The sequence below is a fragment of the Homalodisca vitripennis genome, chromosome 4 (assembly GCF_021130785.1).
Source record: "Homalodisca vitripennis isolate AUS2020 chromosome 4, UT_GWSS_2.1, whole genome shotgun sequence".
Lineage (NCBI taxonomy): Eukaryota > Metazoa > Arthropoda > Insecta > Hemiptera > Cicadellidae > Homalodisca > Homalodisca vitripennis.
In genome coordinates, this window is record NC_060210.1 from 204,006,210 (window position 1) to 204,023,394 (window position 17,185).

At 37.9% G+C, this 17,185-nt stretch overlaps 2 protein-coding genes and 1 long non-coding RNA gene across 3 annotated transcripts in view; all 3 read right to left on the bottom strand.

Annotated features, from left to right (window-relative positions):
- Nucleotides 1-604: 604 nt before the first annotated feature.
- On the bottom strand, nt 605-3,675 carry LOC124360923. Its single transcript, XR_006922289.1, has 2 exons — nt 2,599-3,675; nt 605-1,547 (listed from the first exon to the last, which is right to left on the bottom strand). It is a non-coding gene; the product is annotated as an uncharacterized LOC124360923 (long non-coding RNA).
- Nucleotides 3,676-4,699: 1,024 nt separating this feature from the next.
- Nucleotides 4,700-6,949, bottom strand: LOC124360924. The gene is made up of 2 exons (XM_046814925.1): nt 6,638-6,949; nt 4,700-6,066 (listed from the first exon to the last, which is right to left on the bottom strand). The coding sequence occupies exons 1-2, from the start codon at nt 6,822-6,824 to the stop codon at nt 5,750-5,752; spliced, it is 504 nt and encodes a 167-aa protein (XP_046670881.1). The 5' UTR covers nt 6,825-6,949; the 3' UTR covers nt 4,700-5,749.
- An 885-nt stretch (nt 6,950-7,834) lies between these two features.
- Nucleotides 7,835-17,185, bottom strand: part of LOC124361381 (cell surface glycoprotein 1-like) — a 30,741-nt gene continuing 21,390 nt past the window's right edge. The window contains exon 2 of the mRNA XM_046815429.1: nt 7,835-8,855. Within this exon, the coding sequence (XP_046671385.1) occupies nt 8,631-8,855 (225 nt within the window). The 3' untranslated portion in view covers nt 7,835-8,630. The remainder of the gene's footprint in view (nt 8,856-17,185) is intronic.

A 17,185-nucleotide genomic window follows, 5' to 3' on the forward strand; every position in this document is an offset into this window, starting at 1 on the left:
TTTTCGTAGTATGTATGCACTAATGTATGGGGCTGTTGTCTGGATGCCAAAAACGGAGGCCAAGGTGGTGGTACCTTGTCTAGCGGGTATCTAAAGAATGGCTTGCCTTACTATCACTGGGGCTTTTCCTAGTGCACAGGGTGTAGCTCTAGACTGTTGCCTCAACCTTGCCCCCCTAAACATTGTCATTCGGGCTATGGCCAGGAGGAGTGCCTACTGTCTTCAGCAAGCAGGATTCTGGTCGGGCTGCAGCGGTGGGCACTGTAGAATTAGCATCCTGATTCAGGGGGATGCTCTGCACACGATCTCTGATCAGATGCCACAAAAATTATCCTTCGACAAACCCTTTGGGATTGTGATACCTCCTAGGGACAATTGGTTGGAGGGAAGAAAACCTCTTCCACCAGCGGAGCTTGAATGGTTTACAGACAGCTCTAAAACAAAAATTGGCACTTCTTGGGGGGAGACCATGCAGGGAGCTGGTGGTCCCTATGGGTCCTTATCCTACAGTTTTTCAGGAGGAGGTCGCAGCTATTATGTAATGTGCTTGTGGGAATCTTTGTCTATGATATAGGAATAAGACGATCAATATTTTCACGGAATGTTCACAGTTCACAACAATTTTATTTTCAAATAGTTTACAAAATATGCAATTCCATATGCACGTGTGGAAGAGAAAAACAATTTCTTTTTTAATATATTGTCAATTTATAATACATTTGGTAAAGTATATTCAAAGCCTATCCAGTCATCTTTTGGCAGAGGGTGAACTTAAATTTAAATAAATAACATGTTTAAAAAATTTTAGATATTATAAATAAATAAATCATTACATAAATCAAATAAGACCAATTAATAGTAAAATGCTAAACAAATTTAAGGATTACTTAGACAGATTTAAAATACATAAGTCAATAATACATGATTAAATACAAAAATATCAAACTATAACAAATTTATTAAGTTATTTAACAAACAATTTCAACAACTATAGCTTGGCAGTAGGCATTTAATGGTAAAATTCATTTAGAAGATAAAAAACAACTATTATGTGATAAATCGATATTCAAATGTTGGTACAAATTTAACAAATCCAAGGTTCACCAAGTTCAACAAAACAGGATTTAATATAAAATATGTACAACAGTAAAAAATGCAACAATATGTAGATCTGTCAAACAATTTCAACAATAACAGCTCAACAGTAGACATATTATAAGAAACTCTAAAATACATAACATTTTTTAAATTATATGATAAACTATATTTAATGTGACACAACAATAAAAATAAAACCATTAAAAATGTAGCTCTTTCAAATATTCTCTAGCTTTTATCTTAAATTTTGGTTTCGGTTCATACAATAGACTGTTACAATAGTTATTATGAGTGCACTGAAATGTTTAACGGCTGTATAAGTGAATTTTTTTGCCAACTCCTTGGTGTAGTTTGGCATTTAAATTTGCTTTACTTGAGATGATGATCTTGTATTAACTACATTCTTTTTAATGTTAAAACTGCCTAGAATGTATGGATGTAATTTAACCCTTAAAGCGCCGTAAGCGCATATGCGCGCGAGGATCGACTTTGCTCTGAACGCCGTAAGCGCGTAGACGCGCAATATACTTGTTTTTACTATTTTGCACTGTTAGTTCAGAGTTTGTCCGCTAGACTGTAAGGGGTGTATGTTACAGTAGTGTAGCGGGGCTGTGCCACATCACGTGACAATCTTTGTGTTTAAAGATCGATACTGAACCGGTTTTTGTTGAACAGCTGGAAGTTTGGTAGTATTGCTCAACGCCGCAAGCGCATTTATGCGTACGTCACTGCCTCGCCGCGCGCCGGGCAGCTCTTGTGTTCTTCTTCATATCCTGTTGAAGCAGTGCGAATAGTTGATCGGTAAACTACTGTGTAGTTTTATGTGTTATATGATCATCTTTTTATGAAAGTTATATATTTATAAACTTTTGAAATAAACAGTTTCTTGAATGGCGATAAAAGTCTTTTTTCCTCGTAGAAATATTTTTACTCCTTATATTTATAATTATGTATTTTAGCTCTTGTTACGAAATTCTACATTTATGTTTATTTTTTTTATTTATGCTTGTTTTTACTCCAATAAGTGTTACAATATTTTATTTACTTCTATAAACATCTGAAAACCATTTTGTAATTATTATAAAAATAACACCCGTTAGAGGACTAAGAATTTGGAAAATATTTGGTTTTCAAATTTTTGGCATGTAAATTTAATTTTTTATTATAACTTTGTATTAAATATGTAATATACTTATTTTCTAGTTCTATTCTAGTACATAATTATAAGCACGCAATGTCATTATTGATATACATAATAATAAAAGGAAACAGTAAGCATTGGGTAAAATTTATAAAGGAGCTGGAACGCTACATAGTAAATCATGTGTATTTTGGGCAATAAATATGATAAAAGATATTTTTTTGCAGTTTCTGTTTTATTTTGTTACCTAAAAAAAGAAATTAAAATTAGCGTTGAGAAAATCTAATTGTAATTTTTTATAATAAATGAGCGCTAATCCAGAGTTTAGCTGAAACTGTTTGGCGCTTTAAGGGTTAAACAATGATAAAATATAAAGTTGATTAAAAGTTAAAATGTCTTCCTTAAATAACTGTGAAATTCTACCATATTTCTTTAAATTATAAATATTTCTCACCGCAAATCTTTGTGAGTTTTTATTGGTATTAAAACAGACTCGTAGGTACCTCCATAGTGGATTATTCCATACTGCAGAGTGCCTTCAAACCAAGAGCTGTAAAGTTCTCCTTAGCAGATTGGCAGAGTTCACATTTGATAGTCCAGCAGCACTGGTGGCGCTGGACTCTTGTGTGTTCAACTCCAAACTTGTCTGAGATTGCTATCAAGTCGTTCCTTCCCTTGGCAGAATCAATAATATGACTGTCGGTTGGGTTCCTGGTCACGAGGGGATCCCTGGGAATGAAAGAGCTGATGCTCTGGCCAACCGGGGCTCAGTGTCAAAATTATGACAGGCCCTCAACTGTTCTTCGGTAACCCAAGGTATGAATCCTATGGGACTATCTCGAAATTGTTTGCTCATGATTATAATTACCTACAACTAACTGCTACAGTAGACATTACTGAATACTACATTTATCTCCCCCTTCACATCCACCTTCGGCAGTAAACTTGAAAAAATACCAGTTGACAGGTACTGGAATACACTGATGGTGATAAACTATTTATTTAATAAAGACTACAGTAACTTTGCTGTAAGAGATATATCAGTGCTACATTCCTTGGAGAATAGTTTTATATACATACTATTTATTAATAATACGACTCTAGCCTACGCACAGGCTGCTTGCCCATGTAGGCTAAATTTCCATACGCTATATATAATACTTTTGATTATTTATTGTATATACATTAATTATAAATTCAGATATTAAAACTAATTGTAATAGTTTGTAACTTTAACAGAAATAAACTTTATTTAATTTCAAATGGGTTCGCGCTAAAAATGAGAGAAGGTGAAGGTTGCATCCGGGTATGAGAATGAGTAGAATGGTACTACAGTCGCCTTCCTCCAGAGTGGCGTCTGACCTTCTCTCACTAAGTAGATCAATGTCTACTCGGGTTATAGGTCTGATCATGGTCATGGAACATGGTCACCTGAGGAAGCATATTCACTGAATCAACATCCTTCAGGAGGATCCGCTCTGTAAAATGTGTGATGAGCAGGAGAAAACTGCCGAACACTTGCTCTTTAATTATCCTGCAATAGCAAGAGAGCGGTATGCCATCTTTAGTAGTTTGGACAAGGGTGGTGAATTTTCCCAGATGGACTTGATAGGTTGTTTGCGGCAGTTTGTGGAACTCCTGAAATAATAGACTGGTAGGCCTTGTGGTGTGCTTCCGAGGTGCGCCTTGAGGGTTAAGTGCATGACAATAGGCCGGCCCATAGAAGAAAAAGAATGGGAAGGAAAACCATCCCACGTTATCTACTCTGTGGAGTCGGACTGCATGTTGAGTGGTGAGTAAGGCATAAACCAATGGGTAGGAAACCATCCCACGTTATCTACTCTGTGGATGCCGACTGCATGTTGAGTGGTGAGAAAGGCATAAATCAATGGGTAGGAAACCATCCCACGTTATCTACTCTGTGGATGCCGACTGCATGTTGAGTGGTGAGAAAGGCATAAATCAATGGGTAGGAAACCATCCCACATTATCTGCGCTGTGGATGCGGACTGCATGTTGAGTGGTGAGAAAGGCATAAATCAATGGGTAGGAAACCATCCCACGTTATCTAGTCTGTGGAGGCGGACTGCATGTTGAGTGGTGAGAAAGGCATAAATCAATGGGCAGGAAACCACTCCACTGTTATCTGCCCTGTGGATGCGGACTGCATGTTGAGTGGTGAGAAAGGCATAAATCAATGGGTAGGAAACCACTCCACTGTTATCTGCCCTGTGGATGCGGACTGCATGTTGAGTGGTGAGAAAGGCATAAATCAATGGGTGGGAAACCATCCCATGTTATCTGCACTGTGGATGCGGACTGCACGTTGAGTGGTGAGAAAGGTATAAACCAATGGGTTGGAAACCACCCCACTGTTATCTGCTCTGTGGATGCGGACTACATGTTGAGTGGTGAGAAAGGCATAAATCAATGGGTAGGAAACCACTCCACTGTTATCTGCTCTGTGGATGCGGACTGGTGAGAAAGGCATAAACCAACGGGTAGGAAACCACTCCACTGTTAACTGCTCTGTGGATGCGGACTGCATGTTGAGTGGTGAGAAAGGCATAAATCAATGGGTAGGAAACCACTCCACTGTTATCTGCTCTGTGGATGCGGACTGGTGAGAAAGGCATAAACCAACGGGTAGGAAACCACTCCACTGTTAACTGCTCTGTGGATGCGGACTGCATGTTGAGTGGTGAGAAAGGCATAAATCAATGGGTAGGAAACCACTCCACTGTTAACTGCACTGTGGATGCGGACTGCATGTTGAGTGGTGAGAAAGGCATAAATCAATGGGTAGGAAACCACTCCACTGTTAACTGCACTGTGGATGCGGACTGCATGTTGAGTGGTGAGAAAGGCATAAATCAATGGGTAGGAAACCACTCCACTGTTAACTGCTCTGTGGATGCGGACTGCATGTTGAGTGGTGAGAAAGGCATAAATCAATGGGTAGGAAACCACTCCACTGTTAACTGCACTGTGGATGCGGACTGCATGTTGAGTGGTGAGAAAGGTATAAACCAATGGGTAGGAAACCATCCCATGTTATCTGCGCTGTGGATGCGGACTGCATGTTGAGTGGTGAGAAAGGCATAAATCAATGGGTAGGAAACCACTCCACTGTTATCTGCCCTGTGGATGCGGACTGCATGTTGAGTGGTGAGAAAGGCATAAATCAATGGGTAGGAAACCATCCCATGTTATCTGCACTGTGGATGCGGACTGCACGTTGAGTGGTGAGAAAGGTATAAACCAATGGGTAGGAAACCACCCCACTGTTATCTGCTCTGTGGATGCGGACTACATGTTGAGTGGTGAGAAAGGCATAAATCAATGGGTAGGAAACCACTCCACTGTTATCTGCTCTGTGGATGCGGACTGGTGAGAAAGGCATAAACCAACGGGTAGGAAACCACTCCACTGTTAACTGCTCTGTGGATGCGGACTGCATGTTGAGTGGTGAGAAAGGCATAAATCAATGGGTAGGAAACCACTCCACTGTTATCTGCTCTGTGGATGCGGACTGGTGAGAAAGGCATAAACCAACGGGTAGGAAACCACTCCACTGTTAACTGCTCTGTGGATGCGGACTGCATGTTGAGTGGTGAGAAAGGCATAAATCAATGGGTAGGAAACCACTCCACTGTTATCTGCTCTGTGGATGCGGTCTGGTGAGAAAGGTATAAACCAATGGGTAGGAAACCATCCCATGTTATCTGCGCTGTGGATGCGGACTGCATGTTGAGTGGTGAGAAAGGCATAAATCAATGGGTAGGAAACCACTCCACTGTTATCTGCCCTGTGGATGCGGACTGCATGTTGAGTGGTGAGAAAGGCATAAATCAATGGGTAGGAAACCATCCCACGTTATCTGCTCTGTGGATGCGGACTGCATGTTGAGTGGTGAGAAAGGCATAAATCAATGGGTAGGAAACCACTCCACTGTTATCTGCTCTGTGGATGCGGACTGCATGTTGAGTGGTGAGAAAGGCATAAACCAATGCTTTGTTTAAAGGTTATTTTTGACGATGGAAGGATTGTGAAGGAAACAGGATTTTTCCGGACATTTGCCATCGTTCAGTGAAACAAGAAAACAGTAACACTACGTTTCGAGATCTGTAATCTGATCTCTTCTTCAGGTAAAGAACTAACCTAATACATAATTACAAACTAAGTTAAAATAAACAAATCTTACTAAAGCGTTGTGGCACGCCTAAGTCAGGAATCACAACCTACATGTTGTTGTCAAGTTCACTAACACTAAAGACATGTTACTGTTTTCTTGTTTCACTGAACGATGGCAAATGTCCGGAAAAATCCTGTTTCCTTCATAAACCAATGGGTAGGAAACCACTCCACTGTTAACTGCTCTGTGGATGCGGACTGCATGTTGAGTGGTGAGAAAGGCATAAATCAATGGGTAGGAAACCACTCCACTGTTATCTGCTCTGTGGATGCGTTCTGGTGAGAAAGGTATAAACCAATGGGTGGGAAACCACCCCATGTTATCTGCGCTGTGGATGCGGACTGCATGTTGAGTGGTGAGAAAGGCATAAATCAATGGGTAGGAAACCATCCCATGTTATCTGCTCTGTGGATGCGGACTACATGTTGAGTGATGAGAAAGGTATAAATCAATGGGTAGGAAACCATCCCACGTTATCTAGTCTGTGGATGCGGACTGCATGTTGAGTGGTGAGAAAGGCATAAACCAATGGGTGGGAAACCACCCCACTGTTATCTGCTCTGTGGATGCGGTCTGGTGAGAAAGGTATAAACCAATGGGTAGGAAACCATCCCATGTTATCTGCGCTGTGGATGCGGACTGCATGTTGAGTGGTGAGAAAGGCATAAATCAATGGGTAGGAAACCACTCCACTGTTATCTGCTCTGTGGATGCGTTCTGGTGAGAAAGGTATAAACCAATGGGTGGGAAACCATCCCATGTTATCTGCGCTGTGGATGCGGACTGCATGTTGAGTGGTGAGAAAGGCATAAATCAATGGGTAGGAAACCATCCCATGTTATCTGCTCTGTGGATGCGGACTACATGTTGAGTGGTGAGAAAGGCATAAATCAATGGGTAGGAAACCATCCCATGTTATCTGCACTGTGGATGCGGACTACATGTTGAGTGGTGAGAAAGGCATAAATCAATGGGTAGGAAACCATCCCATGTTATCTGCTCTGTGGATGCAGTCTGGTGAGAATGGCATAAACCAATGGGTAGGAAACCACCCCACTGTTATCTGCTCTGTGGATGCGGATTGGTGAGAAAGGCATAAACCAATGGGTAGGAAACCACCCCACTGTTATCTGCTCTGTGGATGCGGTCTGGTGAGAAAGGCATAAACCAATGGGTAGGAAACCACCCCACTGTTATCTGCTCTGTGGATGCGGATTGGTGAGAAAGGCATAAACCAATGGGTAGGAAACCACCCCACTGTTATCTGCTCTGTGGATGAATCATCTTTCTCTAAATTTACATAACAGGACTAATTGCATTGCATTATTGCTCAATACAGTTTTTGAGTCTTAAGAGTTTGAAATAGTGAAATAGTATTGGAGGAAAGTAGAACTTGACTGTGTACAGAGTGGCAGCAGTATTAGTCATGAAAGCTCCAGCAGATTCTGCAAGAAACAAGTACCTCAACTGTTTGGAGTTTAAAGTAGAAATTATTTTTTAAACAAGCTGTTGGACAATAGTGTTTTGGTTAGAGAGTGAATGAAAAAAACAAATCCATCATGAAGCATGAAATGATAGACCTTTGTTAATCCTTTTGCTGTGAAAAAAGGCTTCTTGTAACTATACAAGTTCATTTATTGAAATAAAATCTATTTCAAGTGTTTATGCTCAATTGGAATTTAAGTAGACTAACCACTCTAATGAAGAAGTTGTTACATTGTCATGGACTATTGCCTATTAACGTGGTCAATGTAAAAATGTCAAGTTGACAACTTATGAGGTGAACGAGTAGAACTATTTTAAAACAAAAATAAGAAGATCTGATGAAACGGTTGGGTTTTTGCCGCAGATAACGTTAATCATATGGCATGAGCGAGTGACTGAGTTGTGGTTGGTTATCGCAAGTTTCAAGTTCACTGAATGCCATTTCTCTCTAATGACCTCAAATGCAAGAAAATAGAATTGATAGCTAAATATTTTACACTTAATATACAAGAACTAGTCCACCATAACAAGGAAATATTATATGACACCTAGTACTAACTTAAAATTACATACAAAAGAGTTAAATCTGACTTATTTTAATTTCTTCAACCAAAATTTAGATTTGTTATAACCACCGTTATTATTTACAAAATATATAGTTTTTTAAGTAATTAAGTTGTAAGAACAGATCAGTAATTTTTAAAGCATGTGCTACTTAAGATCTGGCGTGGAACTGCCGAGGTAACATCGGAGATCAGTTACAGTAGACTTGACCAGTTTGGCTCGTATGGTCGGACGATTCAGTCTTTGATGAGCGGTGAACCGATGACAACCGCCAAACGAATAGTAATAATCCCCTCCCTCGCTGCCTTGAATCCACAATACATCCACGGGTGGCACAGCCTCCTCATTAGTCTGCAACACCACAACATAATGTTATAGTTGTCACCCAGTACCATTAGATCAATGTTCATATTTTGTTTTTTGTAACAGGTTTAAAGTAGTGTGCCTTGCAGCTAAGAATCGGTGACACGATTAGAGAGGATCCTCATTGAGCAACACTTTATGTAGCCGTTCAAATCAGGATCAAATGTTGTGTCTTACCCAGGAACTTCCTATTGCCATGCACTCAACCCTCAAGGGTCTTTTTTGCGCACCTCAAAAGTATACCATGAGGCCAACCAGTCTTTATGTTACACTTTCAGTCGCTCTAAAATCACCAAAGACAACCGATCAGGTGTTCCTGGGGAAATTCACCTCCCTTTTCCAGATTACCAAAGATGGCGTAGCACTCCCTTGCTGTTGCAGAACAGTCAAACTGTTCAGCAGTTTCCTCCTGCTTTTCACACATTCTACAGCATGGATCCTCCAGGAAAATACTAACTCTGTGAAGATGCTTCCTTAGGTGACTATGTCCCGTGATTAGACTCACAACCTGAGAAGACACTTATCTACCTACATTTTTGTCATAAAACGTACAAGTACAGTACAACAATTAAGTAAATACTTGTATCCAAAACTTTTTCCCGTAAGAACTGAAGTTTTCAAGTTTGAAAAAACAATATTTTAACTTTTACGGCCTCTAAGCTTCATACGAAGATGAGGTAGCATTTAATTTTTAAATGTACAACACATTTCATTCATTGTTTTATAACAGAACAAAATTCCACTGATATATACAATTATTTTTAATTATTAATTATTTGTTTAGTACAACACCAGGCCTATACACAATGTCTTCCAGAGAAACACTTTCAGGTATTTCATCAAAAGAAACATAATGATCACTGTCAGAACTGACTGAATAATAATTTTAATCAAGTAATATCGCGGGAATGTCACTTGAACAAGGATCAGTCATTATTCAGACTAATACGATAAAACAAAACACTAAAACAATATTTTCTATTACGCACAGACAGGCCCATACTCAGACCGGGTTTTACAGACAATTCACCGGGGCAAGGGCTCACCACACATTTATCTGAATGGACCATGTCAACTGTTGGCACAGTGGCGGAAAATCACAGGCCCAGCCAGAATATCTTTTCCAGGGCCCCCTAACGCTGAGTATGGCTCTGTAAACAGATACAGCCAAACTGACATAACAAGTGGCTGCAGACAGAGTGGTGCAACATGTGTTTAGTGAAGCCAGTATCTTATATACTAGAGGTTATACAACAAAAGTACAGCCAAACTGACATAACAAGTGGCTGCAGACAGAGTGGTGCAACATGTGTTTAGTGAAGCCAGTATCTTATACACTAGAGGTTATACAACAAAAGTACAGCCAAACTGACATAACAAGTGGCTGCAGACAGAGTGGTGCAACATGTGTTTAGTGAAGCCAGTATCTTATATACTAGAGGTTATACAACAAAAGTACAGCCAAACTGACATAACAAATGGCTGCAGACAGAGTGGTGCAACATGTGTTTAGTGAAGCCAGTATCTTATACACTAGAGGTTATACAACAAAAGTACAGCCAAACTGACATAACAAGTGGCTGCAGACAGAGTGGTGCAATATGTGTTTAGTGAAGCCAGTATCTTATATACTAGAGGTTATACAACAAAAGTACAGCCAAACTGACATAACAAGTGGCTGCAGACAGAGTGGTGCAACATGTGTTTAGTCAAGCCAGTATCTTATATACTAGAGGTTATACAACAAAAGTACAGTCAAACTGACATAACAAGTGGCTGCAGACAGAGTGGTGCAACATGTGTTTAGTCAAGCCAGTATCTTATATACTAGAGGTTATACAACAAAAGTACAGTCAAACTGACATAACAAGTGGCTGCAGACAGAGTGGTGCAATATGTGTTTTAGTGAAGCCAGTATCTTATATACTAGAGGTTATACAACAAAAGTACAGCCAAACTGACATAACAAGTAGCTGCAGACAGAGTGGTGCAACATGTGTTTAGTGAAGCCAGTATCTTATATACTAGAGGTTATACAACAAAAGTACAGCCAAACTGACATAACAAGTGGCTGCAGACAGAGTGGTGCAACATGTGTTTAGTGAAGCCAGTATCTTATATACTAGAGGTTATACAACAAAAGTACAGCCAAACTGACATAACAAGTGGCTGCAGACAGAGTGGTGCAACATGTGTTTAGTGAAGCCAATATCTTATACACACTAGAGGTTATACAACAAAAGTACAGCCAAACTGACATAACAAGTGGCTGCAGACAGAGTGGTGCAACATGTGTTTAGTCAAGCCAGTATCTTATATACTAGAGGTTATACAACAAAAGTACAGTCAAACTGACATAACAAGTGGCTGCAGACAGAGTGGTGCAACATGTGTTTAGTCAAGCCAGTATCTTATATACTAGAGGTTATACAACAAAAGTACAGTCAAACTGACATAACAAGTGGCTGCAGACAGAGTGGTGCAACATGTGTTTAGTGAAGCCAGTATCTTATATACTAGAGGTTATACAACAAAAGTACAGTCAAACTGACATAACAAGTGGCTGCAGACAGAGTGGTGCAACATGTGTTTAGTCAAGCCAGTATCTTATATACTAGAGGTTATACAACAAAAGTACAGTCAAACTGACATAACAAGTGGCTGCAGACAGAGTGGTGCAACATGTGTTTAGTCAAGCCAGTATCTTATATACTAGAGGTTATACAACAAACGTACAGTCAAACTGACATAACAAGTGGCGGCAGACAGAGTGGTACAACATGTGTTTAGTCAAGCCAGTATCTTATATACTAGAGGTTATACAACAAAAGTACAGTCAAACTGACATAACAAGTGACTGCAGACAGAGTGGTGCAACATGTGTTTAGTGAAGCCAGTATCTTATATACTAGAGGTTATACAACAAAAGTACAGCCAAACTGACATAACAAGTGGCTGCAGACAGAGTGGTTGCAACATGTGTTTAGTCAAGCCAGTATCTTATATACTAGAGGTTATACAACAAAAGTACAGCCAAACTGACATAACAAGTGGCTGCAGACAGAGTGGTGCAACATGTGTTTAGTGAAGCCAGTATCTTATATACTAGAGGTTATACAACAAAAGTACAGCCAAACTGACATAACAAGTGGCTGCAGACAGAGTGGTGCAACATGTGTTTAGTCAAGCCAGTATCTTATATACTAGAGGTTATACAACAAAAGTACAGCCAAACTGACATAACAAGTGGCTGCAGACAGAGTGGTGCAACATGTGTTTAGTCAAGCCAGTATCTTATATACTAGAGGTTATACAACAAAAGTACAGCCAAACTGACATAACAAGTGGCTGCAGACAGAGTGGTGCAACATGTGTTTAGTCAAGCCAGTATCTTATATACTAGAGGTTATACAACAAAAGTACAGCCAAACTGACATAACAAGTGGCTGCAGACAGAGTGGTGCAACATGTGTTTAGTCAAGCCAGTATCTTATATACTAGAGGTTATACAACAAAAGTACAGCCAAACTGACATAACAAGTGGCTGCAGACAGAGTGGTGCAACATGTGTTTAGTCAAGCCAGTATCTTATATACTAGAGGTTATACAACAAAAGTACAGCCAAACTGACATAACAAGTGGCTGCAGACAGAGTGGTGCAACATGTGTTTAGTGAAGCCAGTATCTTATATACTAGAGGTTATACAACAAAAGTAGAGCCCCGTGGAGATTACGTGTTGATGTGTACCCTGAGTCGTATGATGTATAGTTCCCAAGATACATTTAAAAGAAATGGGTAGTAATTTACTACCTTATCATTGTACAGCAAGCATAAATAATCTTCGTTAACAACTTTCACCAGTGAGAGGGTTAGAGAAAAGCAGAAACATTTTTTTCGGATGGAAAAGTTTAGAAACTATTTATTGATTGAATTCAGTTTAAGCCAGTTACCAAATCTTCACTGGAATAATTCAGAATGAAATGTTCCATCCGAATTTGAAAGAAATCAGTTGATAATTTTACAAGATAAGCAGTTATCCTCACATACATATATAAAGCATTGGAGACATTCAAAGCAAGTTCTAGCAGATACTGATCAGTACATGTTTTAAGCTCTAAAGCAAGGATATTTTATGAGTATTACCGCACACCCCCCCCACCCCCCCCCCCCCCCATAGGATGTAGTATTGTGGTGACAGACAGCGATATAAAGACATCGTTGTCGTTCACAGTGGGGGAAGTGTCCAGTTAATACTGTGTGAGTGTGTGGGTGTTACTAAGCGACTGACATAGACATCGGATGATCGATGTGTTTTTTTAATATCAATCTTTTCGGATTCGATGTTTTTCGGCAATGTATTGGACGTTGTGGGCCGATGTTTATACATCTTTAGTGATAACATTTGTAATTTATGTTTAATAAAACGCTTATATCTCATTTATTTTATAGCACTCCTTAATCTAACATTTCATTATTTAATTTACGTCTTTCGATAACTTTTTAAAATCCTTTTAGTCATATTACATTATTTTTTATCGATATTAATCGCATATTATACAAATTAAAATCCGAGTGGAATCAGGCATGTATTCAATGCTAATGAAGGGCGAGTGTTAATCACTGCACTGAATCATTTTAAGAGGATGGGTATTAGTGTTCTCTGCTATGGCTCGATTGCGAATATGGGGAACAATCGAGCGAGCTTTGTGTTCGAGTGGTAGGAAAGGAGATAGTCGAGTGGCAGGATGTCTTTAAATATCAAGGGGTTTTAAATAGGCCATAACTCTTAAAGCTCTTTTTTGCAATAATAAGACCCGTTCAAGATTCTTTGCTGAGGAAGCACCTCAAACAAGAATTTAGTATCTAAGATGGCTTTCAAAAAGGAACCTGATAGGCAATTTTGACAGTACCAGATGAGCTGATAGCCTTAGTTCTAATTGCAAAAAGAGCTCTACTCAGTTTGTTGCAGAGCTCATCAATATGTGTTGGACAATGTTAAGTTATTATCGAAATTTACCCCCAGATGTTTGACTGATGTGGTTGACTATAGTTCCGGAATGTAGGGGACTTTTCTTTTTTTGTTGCCAAAAGAGAGTTGGATTGTTTTGCCTTCATTAAAAACAAGATCGTTTCTTTTGCAATATTCCAGAGCCTAAGTTGACGGCTGATGTATGAAATCTATTTCTAAGGACTGGACTGATGTGTTAGCTGTGAGAATTAGTGTCATCATCATACATAACCGAACAGCTGTATGGTTCAATGTCACATGTATTGTGCAGTACATTAATTTTGTCAGTTAATAGATCGGATAAACATTGGAATTTCAATAACATACTTAAGTATAAAACTATTAAATAACGTTATCTACTGAAATCTATTTATAAGTAACTAACTTTTTATCTTAAAAACTACTTTTGATTTTAAAACATTGATTCGGATGTCAAAATTTGCTTTGGGTCATCGATGTCAATCACTCAGATGTTTTTCTATCAGTATTCGGTAGTCGATTACTCTCATGCAGCATTCCAGCAACAAACTGTGTTACGTAAACGTTGGCCCGTTGTACCCTCGTTGTAGTGATGGGAGAAGTCGAATAGTATTCGAATACAGCCAGAGTATTCACATATTCGAATACATCAAAATGGATTCGAATACTTTTGAAATGAATACAATTTCTCTGGATGAATTTAATTCAAACCTGGAGTATTCGTTTATTCTGACAAATAGTATTCAAATAAAATATCCATCCAAATGGATTCGAATACTTTTGAAATGAAATACAATTTCTCTGGATGAATTGAATTCAAACCTGGAGTATTCGTTTATTCTGACAAATAGTATTCAAATAAAATATCCAAGAGCTGTATTCGTATTCACATGAGGTTTAAAATGAATACGTATATGGAGACTTTGAAATGAATAATTTAGGGGAGATTCATAATTTTGAAAAAAATAATTACAAATTTTAATACTTTAAAAAAAGTATAATTAATTGTATAATTATTAAATTTAAAAATACATATTATATTATACATCATATATATTTATATAAATAATATATATGATATATTATTGCAATGATATATTATAACTGAGTAACAGTTCTAAGCAATAAAAAACAAATATGAATATTTAATTTATATAGTTGTGTAAAAACAAAATATTATTGAGGTTTTCTGGCTTCAGTTTATTTCTACGGGAATTAGTGACAGGACCTGCTGTGGAAAATAGCCTTTCAAACGGAACTGAAGTAGCAGGTAAACAAAGATATTTCTTCTGAAGTTCGTATATCATGGGTATGACTTTGTTTATACGAGGGCACCAAAAGCCAAAGTATTCGAATACAGTGATGAATTCGTGACAAACAAGTAAGACAGGTCTAGACCTGTCTGTTAAAAACGCTCAGCTGAGCAAAAGTATTCGAATACAAGTATTCGAATACAAGTATTCGAATACATATTCGAATACAGGGGTGAATTCGAATTCACTGTAGTCGATTCATAAAAGTATTCGATTCTCCCATCACTACCTCGTTGTTGTAGTGATGGGAGAATCGAATACTTTTAAGAATCGAATACAGTGAATTCGAATTCACCCCTGTATTCGAATATGTATTCGAATACTTGTATTCGAAATACTTTTGCTCAGCTGAGACTTTTTTAACAGACAGGTCTAGACCTGTCTTACTTGTTTGTCAGGAATTCATCACTGTATTCGAATATGTATTCGAATACTTTGGCTTTTGGTGCCTCGTATAAACAAGTCATACCCATGATATACGAACTTCAGAAGAAATATCTTTGTTTACCTGCTACTTCAGTTCCGTCTGAAAGGCTATTTTCCACAGCAGGTCCTGTCACTAATTACCGTAGAAAATAGACTGAAGCCAGAAAACCTCAATAATATTTTGTTTTTACACAACTATATAAAATAAATATTCATATTTGTTTTTATTGCTTAGAACTGTAACTCAGTTATAATATATCATTGCAATAATATATCATATATATTATTTATATAATATATGTGATATATAATATAATATGTATTTTTAAATTTAATAATTATACAATTAATTATACTTTTATTTAAGTATTAAAATTTGTAATTATTTTTTCAAATTATGAATCTTCCCTAAATTATTCATTTCAAAGTCTCCATATATGTATTCATTTTAAACCTCATGTGAATACGAATACAGCTCTTGGATATTTTATTTGAATACTATTTGTCAGAATAAACGAATACTCCAGGTTTGAATTCAATTCATCCAGAGAAATTGTATTCATTTCAAAAGTATTCGAATCCATTTGGATGGATATTTTATTTGAATACTATTTGTCAGAATAAACGAATACTCCAGGTTTGAATTCAATTCATCCAGAGAAATTGTATTCATTTCAAAAGTATTCGAATCCATTTGGATGGATATTTTATTTGAATACTATTTGTCAGAATAAACGAATTACTCCAGGTTTGAATTCAATTCATCCAGAGAAATTGTATTCATTTCAAAAGTATTCGAATCCATTTTGATGTATTCGAATATGTGAATACTCTGGCTGTATTCGAATACTATTCGATTCTGTATTCGATTCTCCCATCACTACGTTGTTGGCCTCTGACCTTGGTCACAGTCTATTCTATTGTTTAATTGCTGTTTCTGTCGCGTGTGAATTACACGAGCTCCTCCCGTTTGTTTTCAATGGGGTGATCGTGACAGGCGGAGAGAAAAAGTGGGGATGGAGGGGCCCCTCCTGCCAACTAGAGATAGCCCGCGTATTAGAATAGTGGAATAAGCAGTCCGCGCGTTCTCGCTCTGTACTCCTCTGAATTTAATAGAGCCTGGTGGTGTAATATGTATATGTATGTATATGTATAAATGTAATATATATATATATTACATTTTCAAAGCTGGATGCTGCAGGATGCAGCGCAATTAAATTTATTTCATTGAACCGTGATTTTACAACGTAATTAATGGCAGGCAATTACTCTTGTCTACATACAAATAAACCAATACAACGGAGTATCGAAATACCAAAAAAGACGTAAGGAAGTCTAATGTAACAAAGTAACTTCGTTACATTCAGTGGCGTAGCTATAAAACATTCGAGGGTGGATTAAACATCCAGGAGGATTAAAAAGAGCCCTACTTAGCATAGTAGTTAAAGAATTTTATCTTCAGGGTCTCCAAACACAAAATCAACAATTATGTTGAGTTTTTTAATTGCATCTTTCGTATTAAAATGTAAACCAATAAAATTGTTTCGTAACATTATATTTGGTTCATTGCATTTTCCAACTGCCTTAATCAAATAAATATAATTTGTAGGTT